At 35.3% G+C, this 21,449-nt stretch overlaps 1 protein-coding gene across 1 annotated transcript; it reads right to left on the bottom strand.

Annotated features, from left to right (window-relative positions):
* Nucleotides 1–242: 242 nt before the first annotated feature.
* Nucleotides 243–21,122, bottom strand: LOC112323888 (uncharacterized). The gene is made up of 8 exons (XM_024583863.1): nucleotides 21,079–21,122; nucleotides 19,308–20,153; nucleotides 18,659–19,182; nucleotides 17,856–18,214; nucleotides 17,565–17,729; nucleotides 17,285–17,501; nucleotides 930–1,198; nucleotides 243–320 (listed from the first exon to the last, which is right to left on the bottom strand). Exons 1-8 carry the CDS (start codon nucleotides 21,120–21,122, stop codon nucleotides 243–245), a joined length of 2,502 nt encoding a protein of 833 aa, XP_024439631.1.
* Between the last annotated feature and the right edge of the window lie 327 nt (nucleotides 21,123–21,449).

Here is a 21,449-nt window from a genome sequence, read left to right as displayed (position 1 = left end):
ATATCCACCTCAAATGGGTCATTATGGAACACTAACATTTTTGTCATTGTTTCAACATTCATCAAGAACTTGATCGACATTTCATAGTCATTTCAACAATCATCAAGAATTCAATCAAACACTTCATCGTCGTTTCATCATTCAACAAGGATTTAATAAATTATCATTATAAGTAAATCATTTCAAAACATAAACATCATATGAGAAAAAGGTGGAAACCACCTACCTGCTCCACTTGTGGGCTATCCTTGTCCTGACGATGGTCCGATCCTGGTCACACCACCTAAGACATCAATGGCCACAAATAAGTACATTTGCATCTTTAAATCACATTCATCACCATACTTATTTCAAGAGTCCATATGTTCACATTCAAGTGTTCCACATTTTACACCATCATACAATGAAATTGTTACAAGCATTTAAGTCATTTCTGCCCGGGGGGGTCTATTGTAGAAAATCGACAGCGAAACTGATTTGCTACTGGTCACACAATTCAACATCGAAAATTGATTCTTTGTAGGCCGTATAGTTCGACAGTGAAAACTGGTTCGCTGCAGGCACCACAATTTCGGAAGCAAATGCTACTTCGCTGCAGCCAACACACTTTAGGCAGCGAATGCTAATTCGCTGCAGGCAACTCGTTTCAACAGCGAATCACACTTCTGCTGCAGACAACACAACTTCGGCAGCAAAACCTAATTCGCTGTGGACAATATAATTTGGCAGCGAAAGCTTGATTCGCTGCAGACAACATGAGTTTGGCAGTGGACACCTGATTCGCTGCGGATAACACAAATTCGGCAACGAACACCTGATTCGGTGAGGAATACACAATTCGACAGCGAACACCTGATTCACTGCTGACAACACAAATTCGGCAGCGAACACCTAATTTGTTGCGAAATACACAATTCGACAGCGAACACCTGATTCGTTGCAGACAACACAGATTTGGTAGCGAACACCTGATTCGTTGCGGAATACACAATTCGGCGGCGAACACCTAATTCAGTGCGGACAACACAAATTAGGCGACGAACACCTGATTCACTGCGGACAACACAAGTTCGGTAGTGAACACCTGATTCGCTGCGGAATACACAATTCCGCAGCGAACACTTGAATCGCTGAAGAATACACAATTCAGTAGCGAACACCTGATTCGCTGCGGAATACACAATTCGGCAGTAAAAACCTGATTCATTGCGGACAACACAAATTCAGCAGGAAACACCTAATTCGCTGCGGACAACACAATTCGGCAGCGAACACCTTATTCGCTATGGACAACATAATTCGACAGCGAACACCTGATTCGCTGCAAAATACACAATTCGGCAGCGAACACCTGATTCGCTGCGGAATACACAATTTGGAAGCGAAAACCTGATTCACCGCGGACAACACAAATTCAGCAAGGAACACGTGATTCGCTGTGAACAACACAGTTTGCGGAAGCAAACACTAGTTCGCTGCGGACAATACAAGTTCATTTAGCAAGGTTTTTTTTTTTAATTCATTCATTCCATGTTTTCACTTACATTATGGTAATACGTAAACACCACCACTAGCAATTTCATAATTCACAAGTGTTCATTTTTTTTTATTACGAACTTAATTCCTTTAAGGTGTTCGTCACGACGAATTCTCTCATTATTCCCTCAATCCTTATGGCTGGATATTGCTGCCCATTACACTTAACTACACATGCAAATCATCATATTTCTCAAAAGTATAATCACAATCACAATTCACAATGTATTCTTTTGATTCACAATTACACATGTTCATTCATTAAACAAACAAAACTGAAGCATTATATGGTGTGGTTCCTGTTTCAGCTGCAGCATGCTTTCAAGGTTAATTAATAACACAATTTTCACTTAACATCATTCCACCACCTTTCCATATAATTTCATCAATCAAATATGCAGAATTTACATCATCAACACAAGTATGATTCTGTTTTTGAATAAAAAAATGTTCCTAGAAGTCTCACAAGATCATCATCCATGCATTTTATCACTTTAATTCATATTTTGTCTAGCCCTCACCATGGCCGACCTTCCCCTAGGTTCATGCATTTAAAATCGTTCATTTTTCTTGAGTAAAGGTCTGTGCATGCGTTCATTCATCTTCTGTTCTACATAGGTTTGTCCATTAAGTCAAGATTCCCCTTTTGGGTTATCCTTGAGTTGGTTTCCATTCCCTTTCTCCCCTAGGATAGGTCGGTCCAACACCAATTTTTTGTCAAGTTTTACAGTGTCACTACCGATTCAGAAATCGGCAGCCACAAACTGTGTTGCTGTTGATTCAAAAATCGGCAGCGAGAACTGCGCCACTGCCGATTCATAAATCGGCAACCAAACTGTGCCGCTGTCGATTTAGAAATCGGCAGCCAACTGTGCTGCTACCGAATCAGAAATAGGCAGTCAAAAACTGTGGTGCTGCCAATTCAGAATTTGGCAGCCAAAAACTTTACCGCTGCCGATTTAGAAATCGGCAGCCAAATTGCGGCGCTGCCGATTCAGAAATCGACATAAAAAACTATGCCGCTGCCGATTCAGAAATCGGTAGCCAAAAACTGCATTGCTGCCGATTCATAAATCGGCAGCCAACTATGCCGCTACCGAATCAGAAATCGACAACCAACTGTGTCGCTACCAAATCAGAAATTGGCAGCCAAAAACTATGGCGTTGCCAATTCAGAAATCGGCAGCCAAACTGCAGCGCTGCCGATTCAAAAATCGGCAGCCAGAAACTGTGTCGCTGCCGATTCAGAAATCGGCAGCGATGGTGGAGTCATTTCGGTTTTACTTCTCTTTTTTTTTTTTCCAGGTGTTTACAACTATAATGGCAACAACAACTTTCCTTCCTAGGGGATGATTATTTAAGTCTATAAATTACATATCCTAGTCTAAGAAGGAAACATCAAAGGGCAATAATTTTGTGATCAAATTTCCTAGCTTATAAAGGATTCCTAAAGTTAACAACTTCTATCCTAGTTTCTATATGATTTATTTAAGTTATAAATCTAATTAGGCTAAGGAATTAATTTTTTTTTTTGTTATTTTTGTTGTTGTTTGGTGTAACAAGTAAGGTTTTTGTTTCATATCTGATTTATTTTTATGATTTCATATAGTTTAATGTTTAATTAAGTTATTTTCACCTATTTTATAAATAGGCTCAAATTAGCCCAAATCTTGGGTCCATTAGGATTATGTGAGAGTATAAATACTCCTTTGTAAGAACTATTTTTAATCTTGATAATTATTGATTTTTGCCGTATATTGCTTATATATGTGTGTGTGAGACACTCATATTCTTTGGTTATCTAAAAAACTAAATTTGATTTATCAAAGAATAATTGTCTTTGTGGAATATTCCTTGTACTTCTTGTTCATGATTCTCTAATCGTTGGGTGGAGGTTCAAATTCCAATAGTGTATGTACCTTAGTTCAAGGTAATTATTGTGTCACACATTTCTATAAAATATGATTTTTGGCCTTTTGGAATTGTGTCAATCTTGCTAGTGGATTTATGGATCTTTATATCTACGGGGTTCACATCCCAAACATATATTGACGTGTACATTATTTTGAATAAATTCACAATATTTTCATGATTTTCTTTGTGTTTGTATTTGATTATGCTTGCTTATAACAATTAAGTTGAGTGAAATATTTTTGGTTATTTATAATGGATATACTTGGTAAAATAATCAATTTATGGTGGGTTAATATAAATTCGATAATTAAAGGAAACAACTTGAAACCTAAGTCCTCGTAAATTATTATTTCGAATCTTGTCCCTGAAGTAAAAAAAAGTGAGGATTAGGTTTATCGTCAAGCGAAAATCTCAAATCACTATCTTATGAATTTTTACCTCTAATAAACATATTCTTTTAGTTTAATCAAAATATTAGCATGTATGCATATTAAGTGTTTTTATCATAAAATCAAGTAACAATATAACTTACCTCATGCAGGTTATCTTTAGGTGATTTTCATATTCCCATTAGTATAATCATCTCCTTACCTAAAAAATATTTGAAGATCAGTTAAGGTTCCTAGTAACCATAAATTAGGTGGTGACTCCTTTTCTTACTTTTATGCTTTCACAATAATTAAGTTTGTCGAGATGTCCCCCAAGATAGAATGAAAACTACACCGAGGATTTAGAGCTTAAATTTATTTGTTTAATTTGTGATAATATGCTTGACATGTTTTGTACATATTTTATGCTTGATTGTTGATTAGTACTTAAAAGTGCATTTTTATCAAGGTTTTATATCATCATTTTGCACTTAAAGTATCAATAACTCCTTAACTAAAACATGTTTTATAATAACATGTCTAATAATATAAGATACCTTTAATTTATGGTAAATGTTCATCTTAAATGCAGGCCTATCACATAAATCAAAGGATTGATTGATGAGTTTAACTACTGAAATTGAGAAGACAAAGAGAGGGCTAAGCTAAAAAAGAGATGCTGGTTCAGTCCAAACTGAAACACCATTCGGTTATTGGATCATAACTGGAGCTGTAGAACTTGGATTTAGGTCTGATTTCTATGTATAGAAAGCTAAGACATAGGCCTAAAACTTTCATGAAGAGTCTAAGATTTAAAAATGCCATTTTCGAGTTCAAATGGTAGCAACAACGGAGAAGTCAGAATTTGTCCTGCAGCCCATACACTATTCAATGTTCAGCCCATATCTCGAGTTCTAGAAGTTCAAATGCACCGATTCTTGTTTTTTTGGAAAGCTGAGACAATTGCCCATAACTTTTATGAAGACTATCTGTTCAAATTCTGATGTTAGCAATGACGTTTTCTGCAGACAAGAAGATAAGGAGTGTTACTAAGTCAAGAGGTGGCCACCCACTCAACAATTAGTCATCAAATCAATAGTTCCAAATTTTGGCCTATAAAAGGAGGCATTTGCCATGCATTTAGGCATCTTGGTTTTCAGATCAAGATCATGTTCTTGCTCTCTCTCTTTATATTTTTGTAATGCTTAGGTTTTGTTTATATTAATCTCTTGTTTATGCTTTTCATTTCCTTTCCTTTACTTAGTTAACTTATATCTTATTTATGTTCTTATCTTGTTTATTTATGTTTCTCTCTTTCATTATGTTTAGCTAAGTTTATTATGTCAAGGTGAAAAGTTTACACTAATGGTGTAAGAATAAGTATAGTATAAACTCAACATGGACTTTAATGTTTGATACTAACATGTTTTGTATTTGTTATCTTGTTCACTTTTAATACTTTGCTTGTTAAATGGTTAATCTAGATTTATGTTGTATAACCCTTGGTACAATAAATACTTGGCACTTTCATAGCCCAACCGTATAGTATAACCAACACCTGTGGTATGAAAGGAACTTGATTTGTTGTTAACATAAGTCATAATCATGAATACCTGACAACATTTACAAGTATTAGCATTATTCGAATACGATAACTAATGTAATCATGTTAACAATTTATAATCCGATTGGAACCTCCTTTGTGTGTGGTTTCCAGTTGAGTAATAAAAAGAGTTTATACTATACTTGTTTGAAATACCATTAGTGGATCCTCTAACCTTGACAATTATTTTATCCTTGTTTAATCCTTATATCAATATCACATATGAAAGCTCTCTTCAACTCCTTTTCTGTTATTATCTATTTCTTTATTTGTACTTTATACAGTTAACCTCCATGTGGTTCGACCCAGGTCTTGCCGGGTTATTTATTAGTTCGACACTCCTACACTTGGGAGAAGACATCAACTCTTTGGTCGTGTCAAGTTTTTGGCGTCGTTGCCAAAGAGGTAAATTCCTGTATAAATTATAGTATTTATTTTATTTTCTCTTTTCACTTTTCTTGTATCTAACTTTTGTTTGTTTTGTTTTGTTTTGTTTTCTTCTTCCATTTTATTCTCTTCTTACACATGCATGAGAGTTTGGTCACGTACATTAAGTGGTAGACTTTGTAGGGTATCCTCCTCATTTTCAGAAAATATGGCCGAAGAAGATAACCAGTCGCTTCATAATGAGATTAATCGAGTTAAAACACTTAAAGACCACATGAATCCCACAAGAACAAGTGCACCCTCATGCATAGTTTCCCCCCTGATGCATCTCATTTTAATTTTAAGCCAGGCATTAATCAACTTTTATCTTCTTTTCATGGCTTAGATCTAGAAAATCCATACTTGCATTTGAGAGAATTTGAGGAGGTCTGTAACACCTATAATGACTTAAATTGTAGCATAAACACCATCAGATTAAAGCTTTTTTCCTTTTCATTAAAAGATAAAGCTAAAATATGACTACAAAATCTTAGGTCAGGATCCATTCGTGCTTGGGATGAAATGCAACAACAATTTTTAAAAAAGTTTTTCCCTTCTCACAGAACAAATTCTTTCAAAAGACAAATCACCACTTTCACTCAAAAAGCAGGAGAAACATTTTACCAATGTTGGGATAGGTATCGAGACTTGCTTAATACTTGCCCTCGTCATGGTTTTGAAACATGGAGATTGGTTTCACATTTTTATGAAGGGTTAACACCTAAAGATAGACAAATGGTGGAATTGATGTGCAATAGAACTTTTGAAGATAAAGACCCTAATGAAGCAATGGAGTACCTATACTTGCTAGCTGAAAATGCTCAAAATTAGAACACTAGAGGCACTTATGAGGCATCAAGTAAAACTCAACCTTATACATCTAGTGGAGGAATGTACAACCTTAGGGAAGATAATGACCTCCAAGCCAAATTTGCATTTTTAGCTAGAAAAGTCGAGGCACTAGAATTGAAAAAGAGTGGTCAATTAAAATCTATTCAAGACATTGTGTGTCAAATCTGTGAAACCAATGAACATTTAATAAATGATTGTCCAACTTTGCCTTCTTTTAGGGAATGCCTCCATGAACAAGCCCATGTTTTAAATAGATTTCAAAGGCCTAATCATAACCCATACTCGCAAACATACAACCCTGGTTGGAGAAATCACCTAAATTTTAGTTGGAAGAGTGATGCACAAACTTCACAGCCACCGTTTCAAGCACACCATAATTTCCAAAATTCTCATGGATATACACCTCCTTATGCTTCACCTCTTATAAGAAATCTTGAGGAAACATTGCATGCATTCATTGAAAAGCAAGAGACAATCAACACTCAACTTGCTCAAAACATTACAGATTTTAAAGATACTATTGCAAAATTCACATCTGCTCTCAGTTTTCAAGATAAAGGTAAGTTTCCATCTCAACAACAGCAAAATCCAAAGGGGCAATACAATGCAAATGCAAGTAGTTCCGGAAGCCAACACATGGATCAAGTCAAATCAGTCATCACTCTTCGTAGTGGTAAGGTTATTGAAAAACTCATTCTTGAACCTTGTGAGAAAGATGATGAATTAATCTCTGAGGGTAAGGAAGGGGTTGAATCTGAACATTGCAAAGAAAAGACTGATTCCCCGCTAGCACTTCCATTTCCTCATGCCATAACCAAACAAAGGAAAGTCAATCACAACTCTGAAATCTTTGAAACTTTCAAGCAGGTAAGGATCAATATACCTTTGTTGGATGCTATTAAACAAGTATTTTCTTATACTAAGTTTTTGAAAGATTTGTGCATTGTGAAGATAAAACTGAATGTGAAAAAGAAAGCCTTTTTAGCCGACCAAGTAAGTGGTTTTCTTCATAACAATAATGCTTTGAAATATAAAGACCCTGGTTGTCCTACAATTTCTTGTTTTATTGGAGAACATAAAATTGAAAAAGCTTTACTTGATCTTGGAGCTAGTGTGAATCTACTTCCATATTCAGTTTTTCAAAGTCTCAATCTAGGTGAGTTAAAACCAACTTCTGTAACACTCTTACTTGCTCATAAATATGTAAAAGTGCCTAGAGGAATAGTTGAAGATGTGTTAGTACAAGTTTATAAATTCATTTATTTTATGGATTTTATTATCTTGGATACACAACCTGTTGAAGCATGTAATTTAATTCCTGTTATTTTAGGACGTCCATTTCTTGCAACTTTTAATGCATTGATTAATTGTAGAAATGGATTAATAAAGCTATCATTTGGAAACATGACATTGAAGATGAATATTTTCAATATTTACAAGCAACCTGGAGATGATAATGATTTACAGGAAGTGGATTTTATTGAAAAATTAGTTCATGGTCAATTTCAAACCACTTCCAGTGAAATTGAGATTGATGAATCTGACGATTTGCAAATGGTCTATTTTCAGGAAGAATCAAAGACAAGTAATTGGAGACCAAAAATTGAGGAATTGCCACCACGATCAATTGAGTCCATACCTTCAATTGTTCAACCACCAAAACCTGATTTGAAGCCGTTACCATTCAATCTCAAATACTTATTTTTGGGAGAAAATGAAACTTTTTCGGTAATAATCTCTTCCAAACTTAATGCACATCAAGAAGATAAGTTATTACAGACTCTGAAATTGCACAAAAATGCATTAGGATAGACCATAGCTGACATAAAAGGAATTAGTCCTTTGATTTGCACACACAAAAATTATTTAGAGGAAAATGCTAAACCCTCTAGAGAAATGCAACGAAGGCTTAATCCTTATATGAAAGTAGTGAAAAATGAAGTCATTAAGCTTCTAGATAATAGAATCATTTATCCTATTTCTGACAGCAAATGGGTAAGTCCTACCAAGTTGTACCTAAAAAGTCTAGAGTCACTATGATAATAAATGAGAAAAATGAGTTAATTCCAACTAGGACTATTACTGGTTGGCGCATGTGCATTGGCTATAGGAAACTTAATTCAATGACTAGAAAAGATCATTTCCCTTTACCTTTCATGGATCAAATCCTAGAAAGAGTTGCAGGTCATGAATTTTATTGTTTCTTAGATGGCTATTCAGGTTACAATCAAATTGAAATTTCATTGGAAGATCAAGAGAAAACCACGTTCACATGTCCGTTTGGTACTTTTACATATCGAAGAATGCCTTTTGGATTATGTAATGCACCAGCCATGTTTCAAAGATGCATGCTCAGTATATTTAGTGATATGGTTGAATGTTTTCTTGAAATTTTTATGGATGATTTTTCTGTTTTTTGGCGATTCATTTGATGATTGTTTGACTAACTTAGAAAAGGTTTTGAGCAGGTGTGAAGAGCTTGTGCTGAATTGGAAAAAATGTCACTTTATGGTAACAAACGACATTGTATTTGGTCACATTGTTTCATCGAAAGGAATTGAGGTTGACAAATCTAAAATCGAGTTAATTGCTAACTTGCCAACACCAAAATCTATTAAAGATGTTAGATCATTCTTAGGACATGCTGGTTTTTAAAGAAGGTTCATCAAAGATTTTAGTGTAATATCTAAGCCTTTGAGTAACCTTCTAATAAAGGATAATATTTTTGAATGGACTGAACATTGTGATGAAGCCTTTGTTAAACTTAAAAACTTGCTTACTTCTGCTCCTGTCATTCAACCTCCTGATTGGTCATTGCCTTTTGAAATAATGTGTGACGCTAGTGATTATGCCATGGGTGCTGTCTTGGGACAAAGAAAAGATAAGAAACCTTATGTGATTTACTATGCAAGTAAAACTTTAAATAGTGCACAAATGAATTACACCATCACTGAAAAAGAATTACTTGCAATAGTATTTGCATGTGAAAAATTCAGGTCTTATCCTGTTGGCTCACCTGTTGTTGTTTTTAGTGATCATGCAGCATTGAAATATCTTCTTTCTAAGAAAGATTCTAAGGCTAGATTGGTACGGTGAATTTTGTTACTTCAAGAATTTGATATCACAATCAAAGACAAGAAAGGCATCAAAAATATTATCGCAGATCATTTGTCAAGTTTTTGGCGCCGTTGCTAATATTGGGATTAAGTTGCAGTAGATTATGTTTCAAATTGGCTTTAGAGGCAATTCTAAGTCGAAACAATGACCACAAAACAGTGATAAAGTTTTTGAAAGAAAATATCTTGAGTCGATTTGGAATCCCCCATACACTAAATGAATCTTTCATTTGTCACGATTGACAACAGATTCGAGATCTGACATCACACCAATTGATGACTACTTTCTTGATGAATCTTTACTTTCCATCTCTACAATGCCTTGATTTGCTAATATTGTTAATTTTCTTGTTTCAGGACATTTGCCAGCTCATTGGAGTACCCAAGACAAAAGAAAGTTCTTGAACGAAGTGAAGAATTTTTATTGGGATGACCCTTATTTATTCAAATATTGTCCTAATCAAATATTTCAAAGATGCATTCCTGACAATGAGGTAAGTAGTGTCATTAAATTTTGTCATTCTAAGGCATGTGAGGGTCATTTCTCATCAAGAAAGACAACTGCAAAAATCTTACAAAGTGGATTTTACTGGCCCACCATGTTCAAGGACTCACATGCATTCTGCAAGACTTGTGAAAATTATCAAAAGTTTGGATCTATTTCAAAACATCACATGATGCCTTTAATCATATTCTTGTCATTGAGATCTTTGACTGCTGGGGTATATATTTCATGGGTCCATTTTCTCCATCATTTGGTTTCTTGTACATATTAGTTGTAGTAGATTATGTTTCAAAATGGATAGGGCAATTCCAAGTTGAAACAATGACCACAAAACAGTGATAAAGTATTTGAAAGAAAATATTTTGAGTCGATTTGGAATCCTTCGAGCCATGATAAGTGATGGTGGAACACATTTCTGCAACAAGTCGTTTGAGTCTTTAATGAAGAAATATGGAATCACACATAAAGTTGCCACCCCTTATCACCCTCAGACAAGTGGACAGGTAGAACTTACTAATAGGGAGATCAAACAAATCTTGGAAAAACCAGTGAACCCTAATAGGAAGGATTGGTCTTTAAGACTTAATGATGCACTTTGGGCTTATCGTACTGCTTTTAAAACATCATTAGGTATGTCACCTTATAGGTTGGTCTATGGAAAATCTTGTCACTTGCCTGTGGAACTTGAACATAAAGCTTATTGGGCTATCAAAGATTTCAATTCAAACCTTGATGATGCTAGCCAGCTGCGTAAGTTACAAATACATGAGCTTGAGGAAATAAGAAATGATGCATATGAGAATTCAAAAATTCATAAAGCAAGAATCAAAGAGTTTCATGACAAGAGAATCTTGAGATAAACATTTGACGTTGGTCAAAAAGTTTTGCTTTATAATTCTCGACTTCATTTATTTCCTGGAAAGCTAAGATCAAGATGGAGCGGTTCATTTATTGTGAAACATGTGTATCCTTATGGGGCTTTTGATATTGAGAAACCAAAGAATGACAATGTTCTTAAGGTAAATGGACATCGTTTGAAAGCTTACTTTGATAATTTTCCTAGTGAAAATGAATCCATTGGTTTGAATGATCCTGTATATAAAGGTTGATTTTTTTTTCTCACATTGTTTTTGTGTTTCTTTTTGGTGTGACTCTTGTTTTGCTAGTTTTTCTCCAACCCTGGTCAAATGGCGGATAATGGTACTCCGTGACTCTTAAGTTGGTTCTTTCAGTTTCCCATAATAACTGATATCTATGTATATATTTGTGCAATTCTTTGCCTTTTCTCCTTTCTTTGTATCTCTTCTCCAATTCTCATTTGAACATGGACACCACTCTTGAAAAATTAAAAAAGTATTTTCTCGCTTTGCCTCCAAATGCGATTATAAAAATTTACCGTGCTGGGTGTGCAAGATTGAGGTTGTTAATGAATCATGGAATTCCTGAAGATATTTGCTGGCTAATTAAAACAAAGGTCTGATTATCAGGTGAGTCATCCAATTCTTTCATTTCGTACATGCCTGGAACAGGTAAAAGCACTTTTGCAAAGAAATGTCGTACAAAACGATTGAAAGTCTGTCACCGATATGCCAGATGGACTTGTAATGCACAATGTTGTTCTTTAGGAATGATATCTATAAACCATGAAGATAAAATACAATTCATTAAGGATGACCTGAGTAAGGAGTCTTTAGATAATCTTCTATTGACTCTTGAGACGCATCCTAGTGGAGATGTGCATCGTGCAATTCATGATTTATGGCCACAATTCCATAAAGAACATGCTCGACATAGTCTTTGGAATCTGACTCAAAAAGACCATGTTTGCCAGTTTTTAAGACAACTGGATGGGAAGCCTATCCCCGACCCATAAATGGCGTTTAAGCCGTTTTTGGACGTAAAACCAAGGGAAGATGTGAGGCACAATCACAACTACCTGTACATACACATGCTTTTTCAAAATAATAATAATAATAATAATAATAATAATAATAATAATAATAATAAAGAGAGAGAGAGTGTGTGTGTGTGTGTGAGATTCCAGCTGGCCTCCATATAGGTGGTATGATTGCATTTTTAATTTCTCATCTATACAGTCTTCTCTTCCTTCCCTTCATTTCTACTCAACCTATACATTCAACATATATAGAAGTGTGTAGAAATGGCAGGTTCCTCAAGTCATCACATAAGAAATATTTGTGTTTTTTTGTGGATCCAGTCCTGGGAAAGAAAAGGAGTTTTTAGAATCAGCAAATCATCTTGGTCAGGTACTAGCTGAGAGAAAGATTCATTTAGTGTATGGGGGAGGCAGCCTTGGGTTAATGGGGGGGGTGTGTCAATAGCTGTATTTTTAGAAGGCAGTCAAGTTTTGGGGGTTGTCCCCAAAGCTTTAGCAAAATGGGACATCATTGGAAAAACAATTGGAGAGGAACTACAGGTCTCCACAATGTCTGATCGAATGAATGTGATTTTTAACCATACTGATGCCTTCATTGCCTTACTAGGTGGTCTAGGCATATTGGAAGAGATCTTTCATATTTCCTCTTGGGCCCAACTGCACATTCATCATAAACCTATAGGTTTGTTAAATGTTAATGGTTTTTATGATAATTTATTGTCTTTTCTTGATCAAGTTATTGAACAGGAATTTCTAACATTTTCGGCATGACAAATCATAATCTCTGCTGCTAATGCTGAACAATTGATTGACCAACTACAATCTTTCATCCCTGTAATTGATCCCTCCATGAGTCGCATAAATTGGCCAACTATGGAAAGCCGTAAAAAGTTTAGATTGGATTTGATCCTTCGTTTGTGAAACCTTGTGTCCTTTGGTTTTATTAATAGCATATTATTTTGTTTTGATATTTGTTTAAGTGTGTTTCAGGTTTGTTAGTATTCGATGTTTCAGGTGATGTCTTCTATACTCTATCTTTCTACCTTAGGACATTGAGGACAATGTCTCGTTTTGGTTGGGGGGAGAGGGTAGTAGTTGACATAAAAAAAAAGCTAACTTGCTAACTGTTTTTGTTATTACTAAAACCATTTGACAAAACTGTTATTAGGATGGTAGAGTAAGGAGGAATTTTATTGACTCTTGAGACGCATATTAGTAAATAGTCTTATCAAGGTCTATCAGAATACTTCTTGAAATATTCAGGTTTACAAACTCTCGCATTGGTATCACTTGATTCTGCTCATATACTCATTTAACAAGTATTCTTAAACCTTTATTTTCATACACACACATTAACATATGATTGTGGGTTGCACATTGGATTATTACATTTTTATGTTCTTTTGTTAAAGGTAACAACTAAGGGAAAGGGATAGTATATAATTTGAAAAAAAAAACAAATTGATAATATTGATGATAATAAACACGTAGGTAAGTTTGGTTTCGTAGCCTTCCTAACCTAAACAATTAAGCTCGAATGAGTGTTTTAACACCTAATACCCTAAAGTCAACTGACTTGGGAGCTATTGGCCCAATGCTTGTTACATGGGTTAAGGAGAAAAGCTTAAGGGAACCAAACATTGCACTATTTACATATCAGTATTTGCAACCCGAGTTACTAAGCTCGTAGGGGAGTCTCAATACCTAATGCCCTAAGACCAACTGGTTTGGGAGTCATTAGCCGAAAGCTCGTTACATGAGTTAAAGATACATTGTGTTTTAAGTTATATGTATATATATTTAAAAAAAAAGAGAAAAGAAGAAGAAGAAAAAAAAAAGATAATAATCTCAACCCAAGGAAGTTAACCTTAAACATTAGAACAAAATTTTGTTTTCTTCCAAGAAAAGTCCCATAACTATGTGTCAATATTGAGCACAAAAAGAAGGTTTATTAATATCTTGTTTAAGAAGTATGAAGCAGATAAATAAATCTAATGAGAGTTTGTTTATTTGGATAGATTAGTGGAATTTGAATGATGAATGCCTTACTTTGTGGAACTTGCAAATTGTTTTTCTATTTTAATGCTTTGATTACTAGGGACTAGTAATAAGCTGGTTGAGGGGTGTGATTAGTACTTAAAAGTGCATTTTTATCAAGGTTTTATATCATCATTTTGCACTTAAAGTATCAATAACTCCTTAACTAGAGCATGTTTTATAATAACATGTCTAATAATATAAGATACTTTTAATTTATGGTAAATATTCATCTTAAATATAGGCCTATCACATAAATCAAAAGATTGATTGATGAGTTTAACTACTGAAATTGAGAAGGCAAAGAGATGTGTTTTATAATAACATGTCTAATAATATAAGATACTTTTAATTTATGGTAAATGTTCATCTTAAATACACGCCTATCACATAAATCAAAGGATTGATTGATGAGTTTAACTACTGAAATTAAGAAGGCAAAGAGATGGCTAAGCTTAAAAAAGAGATGCTGGTTTAGTTCAAACTGGAACACCATTCGGTTATTGGATCATAACTGGAGCTGTAGAACTTGGATTTAGGTCTGGTTTGCATGTATGGAAAGCTAAGACATAGGCCTAAAACTTTCATGAAGAGTCCAAGATTTAAAAGTTCCATTTTCGAGTTCAAATGGTAGCAACAACGGAGAAGTCAGAATGTGTCCTGCAGCCCATACACTATTCAGTGTTCAGCCCATATCTCGAGTTCTAGAAGTTCAAATGCACCGATTCTTGTTTTTTTGGAAAGCTGAGACAATTGCCCATAACTTTTATGAAGACTATCTGTTCAAATTCTGATGTTAGCAATGACGTTTTCTGCAGACAAGAAGATAAGGAGTGTTACCAAGTCAAGAGGTGGCCACCCACTCAACAATTAGTCATCAAATCAATAGTTCCAAATTTTAGTCTATAAAAGGAGGCATTTGTCATGCATTTAGGCATCTTGGTTTTCAGATTAAGATCATGTTCTTGCTCTCTCTCTTTATATTTTTGTAATGCTTAGGTTTTGTTTATATTAATCTCTTGTTTATGCTTTTCATTTCCTTTCCTTTACTTAGTTAACTTATATCTTATTTATGTTCTTATCTTGTTTATTTATGTTTCTCTCTTTCATTATGTTTAGCTAAGTTTATTATGTCAAGGTGAAAAGGTTACACTAATGGTGTAAGAATAAGTATAGTATAAACTCAACATGGACTTTAATGTTTGATACTAACATGTTTTGTATTTCTTATCTTGTTCACTTTTAATACTTTGATTGTTAAATGGTTAATCTAGATTTATGTTGTATAACCCTTGGTACAACAAATACTTGGCACTTTCATAGCCCAACCGTATGGTATAACCAACACCTGTGGTATGAAAGGAACTTGATTTGTTATTAACATAAGTTATAATCATGAATATCTGACAACATTTACAAGTATTAGCATTATTTGAATACGATAACTAATGTAATCATGTTAACAATTTATAATCCGATTGGAACCTCCTTTGTGTGTGGTTTCCAGTTGAGTAATAAAAAGAGTTTATACTATATTTGTTTGTAATACCATTAGTGGATCCTCTAACCTTGACAATTATTTTATCCTTGTTTAATCCTTATATCAATATCACATCTCAAAGCTCTCTTCAACTCCTTTTCTGTTATTATCTATTTCTTTATTTGTAGTTTATACAGTTAACCTCCCTGTGGTTCGACCCCGGTCTTGCCGGGTTATTTATTAGTTCGACACTCTTACACTTGGAAAAAGACATCAACTCTTTGGTCGTGTCAATTGCCTAAGATAATTAATATGTCTTTACTATTTTTTATTTGCATGTTCTATATTCCTTCATATATCTTTGTCTATATAATTCTTTATGTTGATTTTATACATCATTCATCTTTTTTAATCTCATGCATCATTTCTTAAATTGAAAATTGGTCTACACTCATTCCCTCATTAAGTAACACCTTGTTACACACACTTTGCTCTAAGTTAGCATTGAGGAATTAGTGGTGCCCCAATGGGTCATGCCTCAGACTAGAATTAATAAAACCTCAGACTTTTATCAAAAGTCTATATGGTAACAATTAGTAGCCGATGAAATTTTCCTTGGTTTATACTATTTATACCTTGTAGGTCTCAGGTCAACCTTTCAAGGTTTGATTACCCGAAGATAAGCTTTAGGATATCTCCCCATAATACCACTAGGCAAGCTTGTTGTACATGAAATTCCATGAGATAGGTGACAAGACAATCAAGATCGGAAAATATACTCAACATTCCATTATCAATTAAATAGGTAGTCGCTTGCCATTGAGACTATTTATTTAATCATTTTATTTGAGGGTAGTCGCCTCCTAATAAGACTATTTATTTGATGATGAGTGTAGTTGCCTGTCGATGAGACTATGTTTGTTTATTTTGATGTGAGGATAGTTGTCAATCGATGAGACTATGTTTTTTTTAATGTACTTTGAGGGTAGTCGCCTTCCAATAAAGACTATTTTTTTTTAATCAAATGTAAGTATATATAAGAGATCAAAAATTACAACTCTAGAACCCATAGGAAACCAGAATATAAAACAAATAATGAAACAAAGGGAACAGACTCCCTAAACTAAAGAAAAAACCAGGGATAAAACAAAAGATGGTTAGGGTAGGAACCCGATCCTACGGGGGTTGCCTAGCCTAACCAAATAAATACAACTAAAGAAACCATTAGAAAAAAAAACATAGAAAATACAAGCTTTATTCAAAGAGAAACCTGATAGGGACAAGACCCTAAGACCAAACCAGCAGGAACAACAATAAATAGCTCTCATGTAAAGCATGCATGGCCAAGACACCGCCAAGCATTCACGTAGCAGAAGAAACACGATTCTCATGGAAATGAAGAACCATGAAGAACTGAACTTGAAACTTTCAGAAAACAACATCAACTGACTTGGAAACATGCTCAAATAGATGTTTATTCCTTTCATTCCAAATTAAGTGCACAGGGAGAGGGAGAGCAACTCGTCTCATTCTTTGGTGCAACCCCTTACTTCTTCCAAAGAGACCTCGAAGCGCACCAAATAAGGAAGACATGGAACGATTTAGACAAAGCCACTGCTTAACACGACTCCATAACAATGAAGTCCAATCATAGTTGAAAAACAGGTGAGCATGGGATTCCTCCTCCCGATTACATAGGACACAAATAGCATCAATAGAGAGGAAGTTGAGCCGATCCTTCATTTTGAGCTTACCTAGGACAGCAAGCTATAGAATAAAATTGTACCGTTGTAAGGACCACTGCTCCCAAACCATACGATGCCAGCTGACAGGATTTCCTTTAACCCGAAAGAACTCATGAGCATTGGCAATGAAAGACCCCGATCCATGATACCAACCCTGAAGAGTATCAATAGCATCCGAAATACCTCCAAGCTGAGCTATCAAATGACTTTTAAGAGAACAGATTGATTTCCATAAAGAGGAAAAGGATTTCTGCATCTCCAAAGGCCATATAGAGTTGTGTGGAAGATAAAAATGATCAACTCAGCGAATCCAAAGAGAATCAGATTTTTGATGGATGTTTCACAGCTGCTTAGCTAAAAAACATTTGTTCCTTGCCTTGATGTCTAAGAGCTCGAGACCTCCTTCAGATTGGGGAAGACACACCTTGTACCAGGCAACAAGGGCAGAGTGCTTGGAGAAATGATTACCAGACCAGAGGAAGCTGCGACATAGACTGTTTATCTTGTTGATAACAATAACAGGGACATGGAAAATAACAAGCCAGAACTGGACCATGCCATGCAAATCAGATCTGATGAGCTCAAGCTGGCCAGCATAAGATAAATGCTTACCCATCCATCTTTGAATGACCAACTCAAGCTTTTGCAGGAGAGGAGAAAATTGGCTGGCCAACAAGCGATGAGGGCTAAGAGGCACACCAAGATACTTGAAAGGAAACTGACCCTCCGAAAACCCTGTAAGCTGAAGGCAAGATAACTTAGTGTCTTCACCAATCCCACCAAAAAATATAGAAGATTTAGAAGCATTAGCATCAAGGCCAGACATTCAGCCAAAAGAAAGAAGTTGTTGGTATAGGATGCTAAAAGACGTCATATCACCCCTGCAAAAAAGAAGGATGTCATCTGCGAAGGCTAAGTGGCTTATACCCAGAGCTCTACATTTGGGATGAAAATTGAAACCAGTCTGCTGGGTGCTCAGTGAAAGCATCCTGGAAAAATATTCCATACAAGCAATGAAAAGATATGGGGAAAAAGGATCCCCTTGACGGACGCCACATTGCCCATGGAAAAAACCAAATAAATCACCATTGACAGAAATTGAATAAGAGGTTGTCTCCACTCATTGCATGACAAGATCAACAAAACAAGTTAGGAAGCCTAATAACATAAGAACATTACGCAGGAAGGACCACTGAATAATGTCAAACGCCTTTCTGAAATCAATCTTGATAATGCATTTGGGGGAGGATGTCTTGTGCTCATAATGACGAAGAAGCTCCAGCAAGAGGTTGATGTTTTCAGCCATGTTCCTACCATCGAGAAATGCATTCTGAGCAGGGCTGATGATGGTATTCATAACTTGAGCCATACGTCCAGCAAGGATCTTAGAGATGACCTTGTAAATGACATTGTAGCAAGAGATGGGACGAAAATCTGCTGCTGAGTTAATAGTGGTAGATTTTGGAACGAGGGAGATAATGGAATGGTTGACTTGCTTGAGCATCTTCCTAGAAGCAAAGAAATCTTTGATGGCAGCACAGAAGTCACCTCCAACAATACCCCAAGCTTTTTTAAAAAACAAAGAGGTGTAGCCATCTGGCCCTAACGACTTATCATTACCAATGCTGGAGAGAGTTTGTTGGATAAGCTCATTTGTCACAGGTCCAAGTAAAGAATCATGGGAAGAACTATCGAGGCAGGGGCTAGATAGAATAACATTATCATTGATGGGAAAATATTGCTTGGCGCTGCCAAGGAGGACTTTATAAAATCGAACAAACTCATGCCCCACCTCAGCACTTGAAAAAGTTATACCACCAGAGGGAACTTGATAGCTGGAATGTGATTTCTTTGATGTTTCTGACTCATCAGAGAATGGAAGAAACGAGATCCTTTGTCAGCCTCCTTGAGAAAATTAGATTTTAGCTTTTGCCCAAAGAACATCTGCTCCGTATATTTTAAATTCAACAAGGAAGATCTAAGATTCCTTTCCTGCGACAGAAGTTGAGTATTATCTCGGTCATGGTGGAGAAGAGATTGGTGAGTAGCCAGATCAGCTTTAGCACGGGCAACTCTTTCAGAGATATGACTAAAATGTAGCTTGTTAAGCTCTTTCAAAGGCCTCTTTAAGCATTTTAATTTCCTGTAGAGAGAGTACATACAGGAGCCATTGACTTGAGTATTCCAACCCTGTGAAATAACCTCCAGGAAATGAGGATGATCCGCCCACATGTTAAAGAATTTGAAGTTCCTGTTCCCTCTAGGCTGTTGAGGGTCAAGCTGAACAGAGGCAGGGGAGTGATTAGAGAAAACACCAGGGTTGTCAAAATGAACATGGGTTTGCTGAGGCAAAGAGAACCAGAGAGGATTGGCCAAGACCCGATCAAGTTTGCTCCAAACATGACCATTAGACCAGGTGAAGAAGCAGCCAGTGGAATTTAGATCAACAAGGCCCAAATCAGTGTAACACTCCCTAAAGTCAGAGACTTCATAGCTAGTAATATGAGCACCATTGTGCTTATCTTCCTTGGAGAGCAAAAAATTAAAATCACCAAGAACAAGCCATAAAGAGTTTGGACTCCACCTGCGAAGATCTTCCCAGAGGGTACGCCGTGCTTGGATAGTGTTAAAGCCATAGATAAAAGAAGCAGCAAAAGCATAGTGATTTTCCAAGCTAGAAATAAACACATGAATAGCCTGAGCTGAAAAGTCAAGTAAATCAACATTGACAGTTAATTGATTATTAGGGTGGTCACCTTCTAATGAGACAATTTAATTGATTATTTGATTTGAGGGTAGTCACCTTCTACTAAGACTATTTATTTGATCATTTGATTCGAGTGTAGTTGCCTCGTGACAAGACTATATTTGTTTTATTTACTTTGTTTGATTTGAGGGTGGTCGCCTTCCAATAAGACTATTTGATTATTTGATTTTTAAGGTAGTTGTCTTCTAATAAGACTATTCATTTGATTATTTGTTATAAGGGTAATCACTTCTCGATAAGACTATGTTTATTTTGATTGTTTTAAGGGTAGTCTCCTCTGGGTGAGACTTATTTTGATTTTTTGATTATGATAGTGGGTCACTCTTGATGAGACTTGTTTTGATTTTTTAGTTGTTTTGATGGTAGTCATTGATGCAATCATATTATTCGATAGTTTTACCTATATTTACCTAGTATTTTGCACATATTTTATATATAAAATACCTTGATAATATTTGTTTTATGTTTTGAAGGCATTTTTGGATGTAATATTCAAAAAGAAGTAAATTAGAGATAAAATTCAGACAATGTTTCAACCCATGTCGAATATTGACAAATTTGACTTCTAATTGATATTTTATGCACAACTTGAGCTGTAGAGGTCGAAATAAAGTGATTCTAGTGACATTAGAAAGAAAATATCCATATGTTTCTGTATATATATAGAAATGAAAAAAAAAAAGAGCATGGAAATCGAAGCCTCAAAGACAAGTCTCATATTCTTCCAATTTTGACCTTCGACCATTCCAACTTGAATATCTTGAGTTAGAAAAGTCCATTTGATGCAAACTCAATTGTGTTGGATTCCTAACTCAAATACCTATCAACTTACCATATTTCAGCAGAAAAGAGCTCGTATGATCTAAGACAACCCATAAATTCTGCTAATAAAAAGGTTTTGTGAAGAAACAAGTCCAACTTATTTCCCAAGCATCCAAACCGATATGACAATTATTTATTCATATGGAAAATATCTTTATTTGGGCAATTTAACTTCTCTAAGTCCAAAGTCAAAGCCTGAAGATTTTATGTAATACTATTTTTCATTTTTTTTTGAAAAATAGTTATTGTAATACTTAAATGTAGATTGTCTATTTTGAAAATGACTATTATTATTTTGGAGGATACAAACAAATTGGAGGGATGTGGGGATTAAGGTTTCCTATCAAATAAAAAGAAAGAGAAATAAAAAGAGGGGAGGCT

Source organism: Populus trichocarpa, chromosome 13 (genome assembly GCF_000002775.5).
Source record: "Populus trichocarpa isolate Nisqually-1 chromosome 13, P.trichocarpa_v4.1, whole genome shotgun sequence".
NCBI lineage: Eukaryota > Viridiplantae > Streptophyta > Magnoliopsida > Malpighiales > Salicaceae > Populus > Populus trichocarpa.
This window is presented reverse-complemented; position numbering and strand designations above follow the sequence as displayed.

Coding starts and splice junctions, on each gene's coding strand:
- LOC112323888 (XM_024583863.1), bottom strand. CDS start 21,122: ATGGGTTGTCTTAGATCATACGAGCTCTTTTCTGCTGAAATATG. Junction 19,183..19,307: donor AATCACATTCCAGCTATCAA/GTTCCCTCTGGT, acceptor TATTCTATCTAG/CCCCTGCCTCGATAGTTCTT. Junction 17,730..17,855: donor TCGAGCTCTTAGACATCAAG/GCAAGGAACAAA, acceptor TTGGAGATGCAG/AAATCCTTTTCCTCTTTATG.